Below are 18,377 nucleotides of genomic sequence, written 5' to 3' on the forward strand. Positions count from 1 at the left end.
ACAGCAGCAGGCGCCGAGCAGACCTGGCCTTTACCGCCTCTGTTGGCTGGAATCTTCAAACTGCAAACAACTTTCCCATGCTTCTCCTGCCTGCATTCCCATTGCTCTGTATCCACTGTTATGGCTGTTTGCCTGCCCATCCTCCAAAAACATACATCCCCACGCCCCCCACTGCTTCTGGGCTTGTGAACAAGGATGCTTCTGGAATTCTCATTGAGAATTTGGAGTTTGCTCTCCTCTACTCAGATAATGGGATCGTCTTTTTAAATTTTTCTCTGGTGACGTCACAAATGGGAAACTCAGAAAAATTCAGTTCTTAGTCAAATGCTGTTCCTATAGTACATTTTTTTTATTATGGTGGCATGATATTTAAAATGGACCCTAATATTTAAATAAGTTTCCTGTGTTTATATGCTAAAAAAATCTAAGCATGTAATAAGATAGCAGAAAACTGTTAAATGTCAGGAAATACTTTATCTCATTATACTAAATATAACAAGTCATTTGAGAGAGCACACACTCTTAAAATAATCGTACAGACAAGAGAGGTTGTGGGCTGGAGAGGTGGCTCAGTGGTTAGGAACACTTACTCCTTTCTCTCCAGGAGGATCCTACACCGTCTTCCATATTCTATGGACACACTCATGCACGTTTGAATACCCCCAACATGTACACATAATTAAAAATAAACCTTTTTTTTTTTAAAAAAAAGCATGTATTTTTAAGGAAGGTTATAACCATTGCTACCACTGAATTTGCCATAAACTATGTCAATCACTGAGAAATCTTAAAAGTCCTTAGGGATAAGGGATGCATTTGCCTAGCTTTCACGTGATTCTGGTGCCAGCCCCCAACAATGTCCAAAAAGAGTCTTTAAAAGGTTCTTCCCCGCCTAGTTAATTTGTCGAAAATGTCTCAAGATGCTAAAATAATACTTGAAACGTGTTTGAAGGGTGCACACATGTGTGCATGTCGCACAGTCATGGAGGGGCTCAGCTGACAGATAAAAGCAGAGGGCACTGAACTGCATCTACTTAGCGGAAAGTATGGAAGAATACTACAGAATTTAATATCAGCAAACATGTTCCCTTTGAAACGGCAAATTAGATGTGCAGGTGGGTTTTGGTCACACTTCAAAGAGTAAAATGCTGAGATGGAGAACTGTTCTGTTTACTCTTGCTCTCACCGGCGAGGTTTTTTTTCTATGTTAAACAGGCTTTTGATTACTTCAAAGCCTGTTTGAAGTCCTCACTCTGCATAGCTCATGCACAAAGACAAATACTGCTCCAAAGTAGTGCGGCTAATCCCGGTGCGCCTTAACTGTACAGGTAAAAAGTGCCCACCATTTCCTTGTTAACACCACGTGACACCTCTCTCATTCAGCTACGACAGTGAAGGTCGCCTGACCAATGTTACCTTCCCAACTGGGGTGGTTACAAACCTGCACGGGGACATGGACAAGGCCATCACGGTGGACATTGAGTCATCCAGCCGAGAGGAAGACGTCAGCATCACTTCCAATTTGTCCTCCATCGATTCGTTCTACACCATGGTCCAAGGTAAAGGCAAAGCTTTCTTTGAAATAAATAGAGAGTATTAGTAGCGCTCAAGTAGACTGCGGACCCTGTGTCCTAAGATAACACAGATGAGGGGAGGGAAGGGATAGCAGGAGTGCTCAGGGGAATTGGTGAAATAACCAAGACTCTGCAGGCAGTATTATACACACTCACATACTCATACACACACTCACACACACTCAAACATGCACACCCATGAACACACACATGAACACATGCATACACACACTCACACACTCACATATCACATGTGTACACAAACACGTGCACACACTCACACATACACAAACATACTCACACACATACTCACACTCACATGCACACACACTCACACATACATACACATACTCACACACATACTCCCACTCACATGCACACACACTCACACATACACACACTCACACATGTGAGTGCACACAGGCAAATAGTGCTAACTTTGAAAATGTCCTTTTCAATTCTAATTTAATACAACAACTTAATTTCAGCCCTTGATGTGTGTCATCCCACCAGATGGTGTCATCCAACAGTTTCTGAGAGCACACCCTCCCCTTTGCCACCTCACTTTAGTGACTTGAGGTTTGAAGCCACATATAATGACGATTTTACCTCCATATCCCAAGAAGCTATTTATATGATATCTGAACTCTTTCACAACTTGGAATAATCACTAAACCTCCATTAAACCTCTCTTATTTTGCTTGGGTGTGGTTTAGACTAACTTGTGTTTAATTGTTTTTTTTTTCTTTTTAAAAACTCAAGCAACCTCTGCAAGCATATAAAAATAATATTTCTTGATTGTATTTCTCCTACAAATGATCCTATATCTTTCCAAAGTCCTACACTGAGACAGAGGCACTGGTCTAAGAAAAGAAAGGTTTTTACAAAACATTGGGTGGATCGATCTCTTAAGTTAGTTTGGGGGAGAACATCACTTTGTATTTGGTGTATGCAAGCTATGGATACTGGCCTTCCAAAGTTTCTTTGACAAAAGACAATGGAGTGCACGCAGGGGAGGGTACGCCTCTGAGATCCTGAATGTGGGCGGGACCCAGTACTGGAAGATGGCTTGGTCCACTGCACATTCCAAGGAAATAAGAGGGGAGAGGGGGAAGGGGAATTACAGAAAAGGAAGGATGGAGAGAAGAAAGTAGGTATGTAGGTTGGTACCAGGTACCTGCCCTCAGGTATGTACTTCCTTTAGAAAGAACTCACAAACAGAGGCCAAGCTCCTAAATCATTTTTAGGGATCACCTGCCATCTAGACCATACATCATTTAGTACCCTCTTTTGTTTGCCCTTGGGGTCCTTTTCTTCCTACTGGGTCACCTCATCCAGCCTTGATACAAGGGTTTGTGCCTAGTCTTACTGTAATTTACAATGCCATGCTCAGTTGATATCCTTAGAAGACCTGCTTTTTTTTAAAGGGAAACTGAGGAAGAGCAGCTCTAGGGGGAAAAGGAGGTGGGAGACTAGGAGGAGTAGAGTAGGGGGAGCTGTGGTCAGAACGTATGTAAAGAATAAAAATTGAAATTAAATTATGTATTATATGAAAATGAAAAAAGAAATCTCAAAAACTGCAGGCCTCCATGTTTTAGAAATCTTTGTCAGTTGTGAATGTACAACCATCAGATATTTAATGCAGACAGAATAAGTCACCTTAATGCTTTCCTTTTTTCCTTTTTTCTTTTTTAGACCAGTTAAGAAACAGTTACCAGATTGGGTATGATGGCTCCCTTAGAATCTTCTATGCCAGTGGTCTAGACTCTCACTACCAGACAGAGCCCCACGTGCTGGCAGGCACCGCGAATCCCACAGTAGCCAAAAGAAATATGACACTTCCTGGTGAGAACGGACAGAACCTGGTGGAATGGAGATTCCGGAAAGAGCAGGCCCAAGGCAAAGTCAACGTATTCGGCCGAAAGCTCAGGGTAAGAGATACTTGGGGAGGAAGAGAAGGACATCCAGCACTGGGGGGTGTCCAGCACTGTGGGGAGTGTCCATCACTACCGGGGGTATCCATCACTGGGGGCTTGTCCATCACTCTGGGGAGTGTCCATCACTCTGGGGAGTGTCCATCACTGTGGGGGTGTCCATCATTGTGGGGGGTATCCATCACTGTGGGGTGTGTCCATCACTGTGGGGGTGTCCATCACTGGGGGCTTGTCCATCACTGAGGGGTGTCTAGCACTGGGGGGTGTCCATCACTGTGGGGTGAGTATGTCCATCACTGTGGGGTGTGTCCAGCACTGTGGGGGGATGTACAGCGCTGCTCTGTGTAGACACCCTGTCTGCACACCACCCACCACCCTCAACTCTCTACCGTGACTATATGTCACAAATCATGCCAGCCATGAAACCTTCAGATGCCTAAAAGGAAATCTTCTCTGGGGGTTGGAAATTGCATGTAGCACAGATGTACAATCTCTAGATATCAACTGAACCTTGTTTTGCTGACGTCACCCTAAGAATCTTAGGAGCATGATCTTCCTTCCCCTAGTCTGTGAGCAGCGATGGCTTCCTCCTGCAAAGACGGGATAAGTTAGGCTCGACTTAAATACCGACAGTTTTCAAAGTCACAAATACAAATGGTGAAGGAGATGGGCCAGCCATTGAGAGGTGTCTCTCTTTGCAGTTTGAAGTACGGGGTGTGGATGTATAGCAAGATGTCCGACCTCAGAACCTCTCTGCTGTCTCTTCGCAGTTGACAGAAGCCTACCCTTCGCTGGCTTTTTTATGAGAGATGCAGTGGTTCTCATTATGCTGGTGTAATTGGGCCTTGCAAAATGGTTCCTGCATTGACTCGTACTTTTTTATCACTCTTCCATTACGGGCCAAATGCATCTGGAAGGCAAGCTGTGATTTATGGTCGCTATTTGATAAAGACGATGTAGATTATGTAGACGATGTAGAAGCACAGGTTGCAAGAAATCACCTTCAGCCACAGTAAACTGAACCTGATTCATTCTTTATGTTAGCAAACAGAGCTTCAGTTTATTGGGTAAAGGTAGAGAATTCTCCCCAGCATTACTTCCTGACCATTAAGATAGATAGATAGATAGATAGATAGATAGATAGATAGATAGACAGACAGACAGACTTAGATAGATAGATAGATAGATAGATAGATAGATAGATAGATAGATAGATAGACAGACAGACAGACAGACAGGTAGACAAAAAACAAGAACAAAACATGAAGCTTGCTGGTAATTCCCCTCCCCCCAACCCTCACTCCACTCTAAATGGCTAAATTATTATCCTAAGAGGCCAGCATTATTTACCTTGGCAATTCTTCTGGGTTAGAAACAGCATATTTAGCTTCTGGCTGTTTCCAAAGAACAGAAACAAATTTTTAAAAAGAAGCAATGGATCAAACACAGACTAAACCCAACATGTAGGATGAGTTCTGATTTCAGTCTGTCACAAGGCTGGTGTTTGGAATGATAACATGGTCTCTGGAGCCAGGACTTAACCACCTGGTCCCTAAGCCCAGGTCCAGTCAGCCCCAGATCGAGTTTGGCAGTCTGGCCCAAAATGAGGCTGTCGGGGGTTAGGAGAGCCTGAGGACTGAAGGGAGACACAGTGGTCACTAGAAGGGAAGATAAAGGTGAAGCCGTGGGCAGAGAAACACTCCACGTCTCCTCTGCTGATTCCCCTGGGACCATGGTCTGTTGCCTCCTCTCTGCTGCACCTGGGCCCTCCTTCCTCAGCCACTGAAGATGAGCTCCCAGGCTTTGCCTTCCTTACTCAGTGATTCATATGCTCACATGCGTGACAGAAACATGCACACGCTTCAGTCATTGGTATACACACAGATATACACAGGAGTTGCAGGCACACACAGAGATACAGAATTCCCAGGAGTCACAGGGGCACACACCAATCCATACACAAGAGTCACAGGCCTGTGGTACACACACACATATACAGGTATCACAATCTTACACAAACACACATGGGTACACACAGGAGTCACAGGCTGTCTCACATAAACACACGAATCACAGGCATATCCACATAGACAGGTATCACAGTCAAACCCAAGTCACACACACACACACACACACACACACACACACACACACATGTCATAAGCACACCAAGCCTCACACAGTGCCCTTCATCAAAAGACATGGAAACTCTCCTTCAGTGTAGGCTTCCCAGTCCTGAACAACCAAAGACAACAACACTTATCCAGAATCAAAAAGAAACACTGAACTAGAATCTAGCCCCGGGCTCCACTGTTTTTACATTGCTGCTCACTGTGTCAAATGTGGCATTATAAGGCAGTTTTCATACGACTATATATTGTGCTTTAAGCCTCTCTGCTTCTGACCCTGCCCCTTCCCATTTCCCACTTCTTCCCTTCCCGTTAACCCTCTTTGTCTCTGTAGACAGCTTCACTTCTACGTTGATGGGACCAGTACACACATGAATCTGTATAAATGTAGGGACCATAGGCAAAAGAAAACATAAGACATCTTTCTTCTTGAAACTGAATAGACTGGCTTACTATGATTATCTCCAATTGTATCCTTTGTCCTGTAGACAACTTAACTTCCTTCTTCTTTACAGCTAAAAGATAAGATCTCATTGTGTTCCACACTGTTTTCAACCATCCCTGTATGGTTGCACGTACATCGACCATAACTTACCTGCTGTGAATAGTGCTGTGTGGTACGTGGGCTCATGAAATGAGCACACAGCTCGGCAAACACAAAGTATGCATAGCCTAAAAACACATGAGAAAAGAAGTTCAACCCTAGCTGTCATACTTTTCTGTTGCTGTAATTAAAACACCATGGCCAAGACAACTTATATAAAAGAAAGCATTTAATTTGGGGCTCATGGTTCCAGAGGATTAGAGTCTATGCCTGTTACATCAGGGAGTTTGGTGGACAGCAGGCATGGTACTAGAGCAGCCAAGTCACTGAGAGCTTGACCTTCTGATCCACAAGCATGAAGAAGAAAGAGGGGACTAATTGGAAATGTAGTGGATTTCTAAAACCTAAAGCTCACCCTCCAGTGACACACCTCTTCCAGCAAGGCCACACCTCCTAATCCTTCCCAAACAGTTCCACTAACTGTGGACCAACCAGTCAAATATCTGAGCCTATGGAGGCCATTCTCATTCAAATCCCTACCCAACCTGTCTCAGAAATACAATATTGAAATTCCATCTGACCTAGTGAGAATGTCACTGGCTAAGAAAACAACAAATACCCGTTGTGTAGACAAAAGGGGAATCAGTACAAACTGATGGCCAGATCATACTCTAGTGTGGCCACTGTGGAAATCACTATGGGCTTCCCTCAGAAAGGCAAAAAGAGATGTAACATATGACCCACTCCTGGGAACCTACCAACAGTGCCAGTTTGTTTTTATAATAGTATAAATATAGATCATTTGTGTTCTGCCCTCTTTGCTGACACACATTGCTTTTATATTAGAAGATAGACTTTATACCATTATCTAGATAATAATAGCATTATAATCTAGATAGGTTTTGCATTGCTATATTACAGACAAGATCTTCTCTTTTTACTTAGTCATTACGGGTGTCGGTAAGTCAGTGTGTCTTAGTCAGGGTTTCTATTCCTGCACAAACATCGTGACCAAGAAGCAAGTTGGGGAGGAAAGGGTTTATCCAGCTTACATTTCCACATTGCTGTTCATCATCAAAGGAAGTCAGGACTGGACTCAGGCAGGTCAGGAAGCAGGAGCTGATGCAGAGGCCATGGAGGGATGTTACTTACTGGCTTGTTTCCCCTGTCTTGTTCAGCTTGCTCTCCTTTAGAACCCAAGACCACCAGCCCAGGGATAGCACCACTCACAGTATGCTGGGTCTGGGCTCTCCCCCCTTGACCACTAATTGAGACAATGCCTTACAGCTGGATCTTATGGAGGCATTTCCTCAAGGGAGACTCCTTTCTCTGTGATGACTCCAGCTTGTGTCAGGTTGACACACAACACCAGCCAGTACGCAGTGTGAATGTACATTGGAAGTAAAAACCATGATGACACATACCTAACCCTAACCCTAACCCTAACTCAGAGACCCTCCAGCCATGTGCAAAATGGTGGGTATTCCTACCCACCCAGCACATGGCTAAGAGAGAGCTGTTCTGTTTTCTGTTAAGGAAAATGTCTTTGGGAGGAGAGAAAGACTTTGTTCACGGGCTACATAGTGAATTCCATGCTCGCCTACGGTGTGTGTGCATGTGTGCATGGGTGCGTGCATGCATGCGTGAGAGGGAAGTTGAGAGGGAGAGACCAATCTGAAGTCTGTGGTCCTGCCCCCCACTCTAAATGGAGACACCACCTCTGTAGACAGAGAAGGGAGTCACACAGGCAGGCATAAGCACTGGCGTGTGAGGTTAGCAGCAGAATCCCTATGCCTCAGCCAGACGTTTCAGCAAATGCTCTCTTCAGTCCCACTGAGAGGGGCTCTCCAGCCGATGCGAGTGATTGCTCTCCCAGAGACAATGCCAAGATGATAAGGGCAGGGGAGAAGATTGGATGAGCCAGCTCCGGCTGCTATTTCATCCCCCTCTGTAGATTCCAAGCGTGAAATCCCTAGGAGAAAGGCCTGATGGGAAAGGCTGCTCGGGGACTGAACCTGGGGCCCCACCGAGAGGGGGAGAAGCAAGTGCAGGAAGTCTGTAGCCATGCGAACCGAGTGAGTCTGAGGACCATTTGTGTCCCTCTGCTTCTGACACACAGAATGTCCCCTCCTGTCCTCAGCCTCTCCTAGCAGAAGGTTCTTTTCATTCTCAAGTTTTTGACTTAAATTTAGCTACGTGCCTGACACATGGTGGACGCTCAAATATTTATTCCGTGAATGAAAGGATGGAGCGAGCCAGCCTGGCAATATGGATCCTCTGTGTTTCCTTGCATCCAGCCATGCACTGCGAGCTTGCTCCATTTAGTTTGTAACAATCTAAACGTCTACTGAGAGTTCTAGTGTGCACAGACTACCATGCTGACAAAGGTTCCATAGAAGGCCTGAACAACAGCACAGTCTCCACCCTTCAGAGTCCTGCCTGCAAACACGTCAACTACTTGGAAAGTAAAGTTTAATCAGCACCATGCTCGCACTGGCTTGTGCCCAGCATCACAGACAGTAACAGCCAGATGATGTCAGAGATCCTGGACACAGTATACAGCCACAAAGGGAACAATTGCAGTGATACAGTGCTAGGTTTATGAATTAAGTATAATGTCCAGACCATGGATTCATGGATAGGAAAGAACTCTAAAGTCTGGGCCAGTCACCCAGATGTTATCAAAAGAAAACAACACTCTAAAAAATTGTGACTTTTCAGTACTGGGCCCAAAGCAATGATGGTGTTTGTAACCTCCTGCTAGTTCGACTCATTAATAATTTACAGTAATGTGGGCTCCAACTTCTACTTAACTGCACTTCAAAGGGTTAGAGTCATGTTTACCACTGTTTTATTTAATGTAGCCATGATTAATTCACTAAGTAATTATTTTTTCTTTGTCCTTTTGGGGGAGGAACGCTGAGTGATTTACATAGGGTGTTGTGTTTATCAGCAGAAAATCTTCCAAGCAAGCACATTTTGAGAGCTTTCTCCCCTCCCTCCTTCCCCCTCCCTCTCCCTCTCTCTTTCTCCCTCCCTCCCTCCCTCCTTCTCTGTCTGTCTCTACTTTTAGTTGTCTATTGCTTTTAGTTTACAAAATTTAATTGAAACAGTTTTGAACAAATGCCAGGCTGTCTTTATGCTTGATCAAAACTCTCGAAAGAACAGTTAGTCTATTACCTTGCATCCAAGAATTTGCTAAATTAATTTACCGACAAAGAGAACCAATCATCATAAAGCAATCCTAGGAACTCTGACAGGTGCCCAGCCTTGGAATGATGAGATGGGCTCTTTCTCGCTTTGTTTGATAACAGGTCAACGGACGCAACCTCCTCTCAGTGGACTTCGATCGGACCACCAAGACAGAAAAGATCTATGATGACCACCGGAAATTTCTCCTGAGGATTGCTTACGACACATCGGGGCACCCGACTCTCTGGCTGCCTAGTAGCAAGCTGATGGCGGTCAACGTCACCTACTCATCCACTGGTCAAATTGCCAGCATCCAGAGAGGGACCACTAGTGAAAAGGTGGACTATGACAGCCAGGGGAGGATCGTATCTCGAGTCTTTGCTGATGGGAAAACGTGGAGTTACACGTACTTGGAAAAGGTATGCCTGAGTTCCGGCGTTCGAATGGGATGATTAGCATTTCCCAACGATCACCCTGATCGCTAAAAGAAGGAAGAGCAACACGTGACTGAGTTCCATTTATTATTCTAAGTATCGCTGTGGTAGCCCCGGGCGCAGGGTGATGAATTTCCGTATTAGCAGAGTAGTTTCGCCTTAGTTAAGTTCTACTATCTGAGTCCCTTTTAAGTGATTTATGCCGTAAACAAACAAACACCAACACCATCCACCTGCCAAGCCTGTACCCTGACAACATTCACAAATTAGACCCAGAGCTTGCAAGTCATTTGTAAATAATTTCTGCTCCGGCACTTTCTTTTAAGAGAGAGCTTGCATTAGCACAGTTAAGACTGTCAGCTGTGCGTCGTGCCTGGCAGACCTTCAACATAACCATAAAAAGCATGGAGGCCCTATTTATGCATTATTAACCAGAAGAGGCTATTTTCCTAGAAAGCCATACTTTTGGATACTGTGTGGTGTCTCTCTTTCATTTGCACGGAAGAGATAAGCGTCAGAACTTGGGCGCCTTCCCATTCTTCAGATCCGCCCACGGTGCCACAGATGGAGATTTCGAGCTGCGCACGTGCCGAGAGCTAAGCTGTAGGCTGTGCATCCCGAGGTTGGGGGCCGGGCTCAAGAGGAATGGAAAAGGGAGGGGCAGGGCTGGGACAGTTCCCTAAGACTCACTTCTTAAGGAATACAACCCACCGAAGAGCATTTTCATGGATGTTTCGCCTGCCTCTGATTTGGTTTTGAGTTCTAACGTGCCTCTCAAATCTGACGGCCCTGCACTCCCAATTCCATAGGACCAACGTTATAGGCTCAGCTCTTGGCATTCACTGCCTCCAGCCGTGTGGGCATTAAAAGATATACCCAGAAACGTTTGTCCTCCAGGACAGTCATGAGCCATGCAGATCCCTGCCGTATTCACCTCAACAATGCTCCACCAGAGATGCTCTACAAAACCCTCAACCTAAACCTGACGCTTACGCATGCGCCCACCCACTTCCCAGGCCCCTGAACCAGATTCAGAGTGCAAGGTGAGATGCGACAGCTTTAAGGCAACCTCCCAACTCTACAGGCTTCCAACAAGGAACCTTCTGACCAGACTCTTGTCTCCTCTCCTTATGAGTGACTCACCCTGGGCTGGTATGCTACCTGTTAGATTACAAACACCTTCCCTACCACCATTACGCTCCAGCCACAAAGCATCTGTTTAGAGACCACGGGGTGAGCTCCTGTCCACATTCTTGCCTAGGAACGAACTTAGCTTGCCGCCTGATATCTAGCTCATGCTCCAATCTAACCAGCCCCAAGGGACTTCTCCAGGCAGGAGGGGAAGAGACTGGAACATTTACCCCATTTAGACTAAGCACAGGAATAGCAGTGGAAATGCCCAGCCCCCACAAAATAATAGTTGTCAGAATGTGGCCAAAATGTTTAAGGGAAAGCAAAAGAAGAGGCATCGTTGGTTATAGTAACTTCCACCAAGAGGCAAAGGCGATTCTCAAAATCATCTTCTTGTACTCAATGAAGATCAGAAAACCCAGCAGGGACTTCCTTATTAGCTCCTAAATTCCCCAAATCCCCCTCGACTCTATTTGCTTCCTTCCTAGGACAGACACACTAAACCCAAACAGATTCACAGCCAGACCATAATATTTTACTAATTACCATCAAATACAACTTTAAATGGGCGCGAGACACTCACATGAAGGCCAGTTGCCTGAGCCGTCCTCGGGAAAGCCACTACAAGCCAGCATTAGTCAGCTTCCTGTTACTGTGACCAAATGCCTGGGTTGATATGACCTACATACTGGAGAGATTCTAGCTCTCAGCTTCAGAGGCGTCGGTCCGTGATCACGTGGTCCTCTGTGAACAGAGGCTATGGTGAGATGCCAGCGATTGTGTCAGACAACATGGCTCCCTCATGGTGTCCAGGAAGTAACAAGAATGCAAGGAAGAAGGGAGGGTTCCAATGTCCCATCCCAAGGCATGTTCCCCATGAGGTAACGTCCTTCCATGAGGCCCTGCCATGTAAAGTTTCAACGCCTCACAGTACCCAGGCTGGGAACCAAGTCATTAATTAACATGCGGTCTTTGGGGATCAATTTTGATCCAGACCATAACGACCTACATGTAAAATATGTCCCTGCTCATGGCCAGAGAAGAGGGTCTTCAGGAACCTAAGTCATAAGAACTCTTTTTCATACAGCGGAAATGAAAAGTTTGAGTCTGGACTGTTATGCATTTCCATGCCAGAATCCAGAGTTCCCCCACCTCTCTGGCCTCCCTGTCTGCCCTTCATCCCAGTTTTTCTAATGGGGTCAAAAGAAACTTTTATGACAGGGAGAACCACCAGAGGCCTGCATCGCAGTTACTCAGCTAACCTCACCCAGCTAACGTCAGGGTCCACCCTCTCTCCTAGTGGCTCAGTAAGTTGATGCGGTCTCTCTCTGTAGTTAACCCGGGTGAGGGGCGTAGAGATTGTTTCTGTGTGTGTGTTTAACTTTTCTCCTAACTCAGTATGGACGCTTACAGAGCACCTAGAAACTGTTACAGTAGCACTGAAGTGCAGTTCGGACTTGGGTATCTGCAGAAGGAATCATTTCAACGTGGACCTGTCTGTACAGATCCCCGATTTAGACGCCGGGTCTCTAAGTCCGTATTTCCATGGAGGGCATTTGCAGCTCCGATTCGCTGTGTGGCTGCTTTAGCCCTGTTTGTTGACATTGATGCTTTGTGTACACATTATCCATTTTAGGCTAATTTTATGTTTCTTCTTCATAAATAACACTTTGGCTTTGTTCCTCCCCCCCACTCCTCCCCAATAACACAGGAAGTTAAAACCTGATGTGGAGTGGCTCTTCAGTCAAATGAGAGGGAAAGCCACCTTGCTAAATAATTGCTAATTATATGTAGGATTGCGTTTCCCCTCTGCTATTTTCCCCCTTGAAATGTTGTCTTCAAACCAGCTTGGTTCGCGCCGGCGTTATGGCTTCTCCAAGTCCATTGACAATCTGCTGGTTGGCTGGGAACGCCTGGAAACAAAGAATTGCGCAATCATGACAAGTAGCACATTATGAATCTTAAGCCACTAATTGCAGAACCCTTCACAATTAAGCATCCAAGCAAATTAGGCAGGGGATCGTTAACACCATGTAAGGTCAAGGATAGCTCAATTAAAACGGAAACCATTTTCTCGGGCGGAATGTTTCTCTGTGTGTTTGCGGTCACCGAATCTGCTTTTTGTGCGTCCCCCCCTCCCACACCCCAGTTACCAAACCCTGATAGCAGTCTGTGCTCTCTTCACAGTCCATGGTCCTTCTGCTCCATAGCCAGCGGCAGTACATCTTCGAATACGATATGTGGGACCGCCTGTCAGCCATCACCATGCCCAGCGTGGCTCGCCACACCATGCAGACCATCCGGTCCATTGGCTACTACCGCAACATATACAACCCCCCAGAAAGCAATGCTTCGATTATCACAGACTACAACGAGGAAGGGCTGCTTCTGCAAACGGCTTTCCTGGGGACGAGTCGGAGGGTCTTATTCAAGTACAGAAGGCAGACCAGGCTATCGGAAATTTTATATGACAGCACAAGAGTCAGTTTTACCTATGATGAAACGGCAGGAGTCCTGAAAACAGTAAACCTTCAGAGCGATGGTTTTATTTGCACCATTAGATACAGGCAAATTGGTCCCCTGATTGACAGACAGATTTTCCGCTTCAGTGAGGATGGAATGGTAAATGCAAGATTTGACTATAGCTATGACAACAGCTTTCGAGTGACCAGCATGCAGGGTGTCATCAATGAAACGCCACTGCCCATTGATCTGTACCAGTTTGATGACATTTCTGGCAAAGTTGAGCAGTTCGGAAAATTCGGAGTTATATACTATGACATCAACCAGATCATTTCCACGGCCGTAATGACTTACACGAAGCACTTCGACGCTCACGGGCGCATCAAGGAGATCCAATATGAGATATTCAGGTCACTCATGTACTGGATTACAATTCAATATGATAATATGGGCCGGGTGACCAAGAGAGAGATTAAAATAGGGCCTTTTGCCAACACTACCAAATACGCCTATGAATACGACGTTGACGGACAGCTGCAGACGGTTTACCTCAACGAGAAGATCATGTGGAGGTACAACTATGACCTGAACGGCAACCTCCACCTGCTGAACCCCAGCAGCAGCGCCCGCCTGACGCCTCTTCGCTACGACCTTCGAGACAGAATCACGCGCCTGGGCGACGTCCAGTACCGGCTGGATGAAGATGGCTTTCTGCGTCAACGGGGCACAGAAATTTTCGAATACAGCTCCAAGGGCCTTCTGACTCGGGTCTACAGTAAAGGTAGTGGCTGGACAGTGATCTATCGGTACGATGGCCTGGGAAGGCGTGTTTCCAGCAAAACCAGCCTGGGACAGCACCTTCAGTTCTTCTATGCTGACCTGACGTACCCCACTAGGATTACGCACGTCTACAACCATTCAAGTTCAGAAATCACCTCCCTCTACTATGACCTCCAAGGACATCTTTTCGCCATGGAGATCAGCAGCGGGGACGAGTTCTACATTGCCTCGGATAACACGGGGACGCCGCTGGCTGTTTTTAGTAGCAACGGGCTTATGCTGAAACAGATTCAGTACACTGCCTATGGTGAGATCTACTTTGATTCCAATATTGACTTTCAGCTGGTAATTGGGTTCCATGGAGGCTTGTATGACCCGCTCACCAAATTAATCCACTTTGGAGAAAGAGATTACGATATTTTGGCAGGAAGATGGACAACACCGGACATTGAAATCTGGAAAAGAATCGGAAAGGACCCGGCTCCATTTAACCTGTACATGTTTCGGAACAACAACCCTGCAAGCAAAATCCATGATGTGAAAGACTACATCACAGGTAAGGTGTCGTTCTTTCTTTCTCTCTCTCTTCCCAAGTGCTAAGTTACCGTTACCGTTAGATTAATACACAAAGTAACTAGAATTGACCTTTTGGATGCATTCATTTCTCTAAGGATCCATAGAGAAACCGCAAGGGGGAAATGAAATACAGTTACTTCCTCCTCTGCCTGACAATGCTCAAGGCCACGGTTTCTGAAACGACATAGAATTCAATCATCTAAGGAACGGGAAGAGATCCAGAGAGCAAACATGCTAAATTCAGATTCCCAAAACTGAAATAGCAGTCTTGCCTCGTCGCTACAGTGGCGCGGCGCGGCGGTCGGTCCAATTCTTCTCTAGTCTCGGTTGCTGCATGAGCTCGCTTTCTGACAAGATAGTCCCCTTGCAAAGAGGAGAGGTTCATTAGGACTAAGCTTAGGAGTCCTATTGGCCCAGCGCTTCCCTCCAACCCTCGGCAAGACATCGAGTTATGGGATGAGTACTTGGGAGAGCAAGCTGGCGGGGCTGGAGGGTGGGGGGGGGGTGAAGAAAGCAGATCAGAGTCCCGCAGTCCCGTGCAAGGACAACGCACAGTGACATAAACACCTGACACATTCTTCACCTCTCCAAGGTTCCACCGCCTCCCAACAGTAGCAGGCCAAGAACGAAGCTTTAACAAATGCACACGTGGAGGCACTCAGTGTCTGATCTCTGGCCGTAAAATATAAGAGTGTAGAAAATTCTGCGCTAAATAGCAGACAGACAGGTATTCATTATAATGGAAATAATCCGTGTGGAACACAGCAAAGTGTGACACCTGGTCTCATCCCTGAGAGGTGCCTCATACCCTCCTCAAACCCATCCCCCCAGGACAGGCGTGGAGAGATCTCTCCCGAAGAGAACTTGGTTTCTCCTCTCCGTTCTGTGTTCTTGCATGATGACGCTGCTACCGACCACACTAACTTGACCAGTAATAAGGGGTAACATCCAGGCTATAGAATGAGGGTCTTTCTAAGGTTTGATCCGTGTGATTCTTTTGGCACTGAGGATGTGAAGAATCTGTCTGCGCGTCTGCCACTGCAGAAGCACGAGATAAAACACGGACAGGACCTTACAAGCTCTGCTGGGAGTCCCCCCACGCTGAGCTGGCACCCTCTCTCCTCTCAGCCTCTACTGCATGGGGTCCCCCCACGCTGAGCTGGCACCCTCTCTCCTCTTTGCCTCTACTGCATAGGGGTCCCCCCACACTGAGCTGGCACCCTCTCTCCTCTCAGCCTCTACTGCATGAAGTTTAGATTCTCGAGCTTCTGGCCTTCTGTGAATTCCGCTTTCTGTTGTCTGTAGGGTTGGTTTGTTTACTGTTTTGCTTTGGAGTTGGTTTTGCTTGTGTGTTCTGTTTCGTTTTGTTACTTTGAGGTTTTCTCCTGTCTTGCCTCGTGTCTCCATTGCCTCGTGTCTCCATTGCCTTGTGTCTCCATCAGCCTGCCTCTTTTCCGGTCCGGCGTTTGAGGCACACCAAGATATCCTTTGGTCCCTCAGGATGGGTATCAAAACCGCACCCCTATACCTGTTACATCTGCTTCTCAACTTTCCAAATGGCACAGAGCTTTTCCTAGCTCCCTTCCAGCTGTCAGTCCCTCCCTCCAGCAGCACCAACCCCTGATTCAGCAATGCCCTGTGGAAGTCTCTGTGGGCAGTCACATTCCAATCCCATTATCTCGACAGTGCTTTTCAATACTAAAGCCTCTGGTTCTCGTAGGAGCGCACATTGTTCAGAATATGAGAAACTCCGCGCCCCCCAAACATCAACATTTGGGAGACAGAATGCCCCCCAAACCTGAGCCCCCCCATAATGGTATATACACTCTCACAGGAAGATAGCACTTCCCATCCACTGAGAGCCCTGTGGAGATGTCTCCCCTCCCCTCATGTGCTCACTCGCATACGCACACACACACACATGCACACACACACACGCACCGCCACCTCATTTAACAGAGAGAACACCACTGATTTTGTAGCCATGTGACCTGGACAAAGGACCTGCCAGGCTGGCAATGAGGTGAGAGTTTGTGCCCTAGAGAGGGAAACGGGAAGCCAGCATCTCTCCATCATTCTGACAAGCAGTTTACCTCTGGATATTTGAGGGTGCTGACAGGGGCTGATGGAACGAGTGGAAAGCCCACAGCTCCCGAATTCATCTTCTCCTAGCAACATGGACTGCAGGGACTGCTACCGCAGCCCTTTCTGGAAACATCAAAGGAGAGATGGAACCGCGTAAAATATATTAGGTGAAATGCAATTTCAAATTTTTCCAGCAATGTGCTTAATATATAAAATAATCTACGCCCAACCATACTCATAAAGCGGCAAGCCTGCTGAGTGGCTCCGTAAATCACAACCTCCAGAAGAGAATAAAAGCCTTATTCTTTGCTTAATGGCTTTTGGAGTCACATGGCAATATTTGAAAATACCATTTTTAAAGGTTTTCATGTTCTCTCCCCCCAAAAATCCTTGGTCTCCACCTGTGCACAGCGAGCCTTTGAAGTCAAAGCTGATGGCCATCGGTACGACGACGGCGCCCTTGGCCAGGGTTACCAGCCTTTAGCATTCACCTTTGATTAAGAATCAGCTGTTCATTTCCATACTCTCATTCGGGGGGTTTCACTAATAGAAAACGGGTTTTGGAAACCCCGGTATCATTGCTCGATGACTCGAGGGCCAATCCCACATCTCTTGTAGCCTTTGCTAACGTCGTTTGTTCTCTGCGTCTCTGTCTTGAACTCTCGCGCTGCCGTGCGTTGATGTTGCTGTTTTTATCACTGTTACTGGTCCAGGGTGCAGTTTTGCGCTTCTGACAGTTTGTCTCCTCTGTCTAAGTGAGCACCTATTCTCCTCCATTTTCTGCAGCATCTGCCATACGTCTGCTGTGGGTTAGTGTCTAAAAATAGACGGTGGATTTAAAATGGTAGGAGGTCGGCAAACACGGGCCTCTTTGCAGATGACTGTTTGTGAAATTGGGGGGGGGGTTGGTTTTTTGGTTTTGTTTTGTTTTTTTAAGTAAGGATGTAAATTCATGAAAGCACGTGCCCGGTAAAGTTTTAACACCTTCGATTCTGCGCTCTCCCCAGATGTTAACAGCTGGCTGGTGACATTTGGCTTCCATCTGCACAATGCTATTCCTGGATTCCCCGTTCCCAAATTCGATCTAACAGAACCTTCCTACGAACTCGTGAAGAGTCAACAGTGGGAAGACGTGCCGGTAAGAAACAAACATGGAAAGGAAGAGAAGGCAATGACTGGCTGGCCTGCTGGAGTTTTGTTTACCCACAATTCATCTACGCTTGTGAAAAACCATACCAGTCTTTCCCTTTCTTTTTCCTTTTTTTCCACACTTTTGAGGAAGGAAAGCTGACAGTTCCACTGCATTTCTGTTCGGCTGCTATAGGCCTGTTAAACAGGCCAAATCTGTTCCTAGTAATGCTAATAAAAACATTGAAGCACACTATCAAAAGGTAATAAAATGCAGAAGCCTGTGTTTTCTGTGTAGGGCTTCTACAGAGAACCCCAGGAAAAAGCCTTTATGGCACCTGGGAGCTGAAGGCGAGCAAAGGCGAGCTGCAATAAACAAGAGAACGGGGATTCGGATTTCAAATTAG

General features: G+C 46.3%; 1 protein-coding gene across 1 annotated transcript in view; it reads left to right on the forward strand.

The window, feature by feature from the left end:
• Tenm3 (teneurin transmembrane protein 3) overlaps positions 1 to 18,377 on the forward strand; it is a 603,629-nt gene that overhangs the window by 579,613 nt on the left and 5,639 nt on the right. The window contains exons 26-30 of the mRNA XM_032919375.1: positions 1,384 to 1,559; positions 3,270 to 3,505; positions 9,496 to 9,792; positions 13,126 to 14,737; positions 17,850 to 17,980. Coding sequence (XP_032775266.1) covers positions 1,384 to 1,559; positions 3,270 to 3,505; positions 9,496 to 9,792; positions 13,126 to 14,737; positions 17,850 to 17,980 — 2,452 coding nt within the window. The remainder of the gene's footprint in view (positions 1 to 1,383; positions 1,560 to 3,269; positions 3,506 to 9,495; positions 9,793 to 13,125; positions 14,738 to 17,849; positions 17,981 to 18,377) is intronic.

Source organism: Rattus rattus, chromosome 13 (assembly GCF_011064425.1).
Source record: "Rattus rattus isolate New Zealand chromosome 13, Rrattus_CSIRO_v1, whole genome shotgun sequence".
NCBI classification, from domain to species: domain Eukaryota; kingdom Metazoa; phylum Chordata; class Mammalia; order Rodentia; family Muridae; genus Rattus; species Rattus rattus.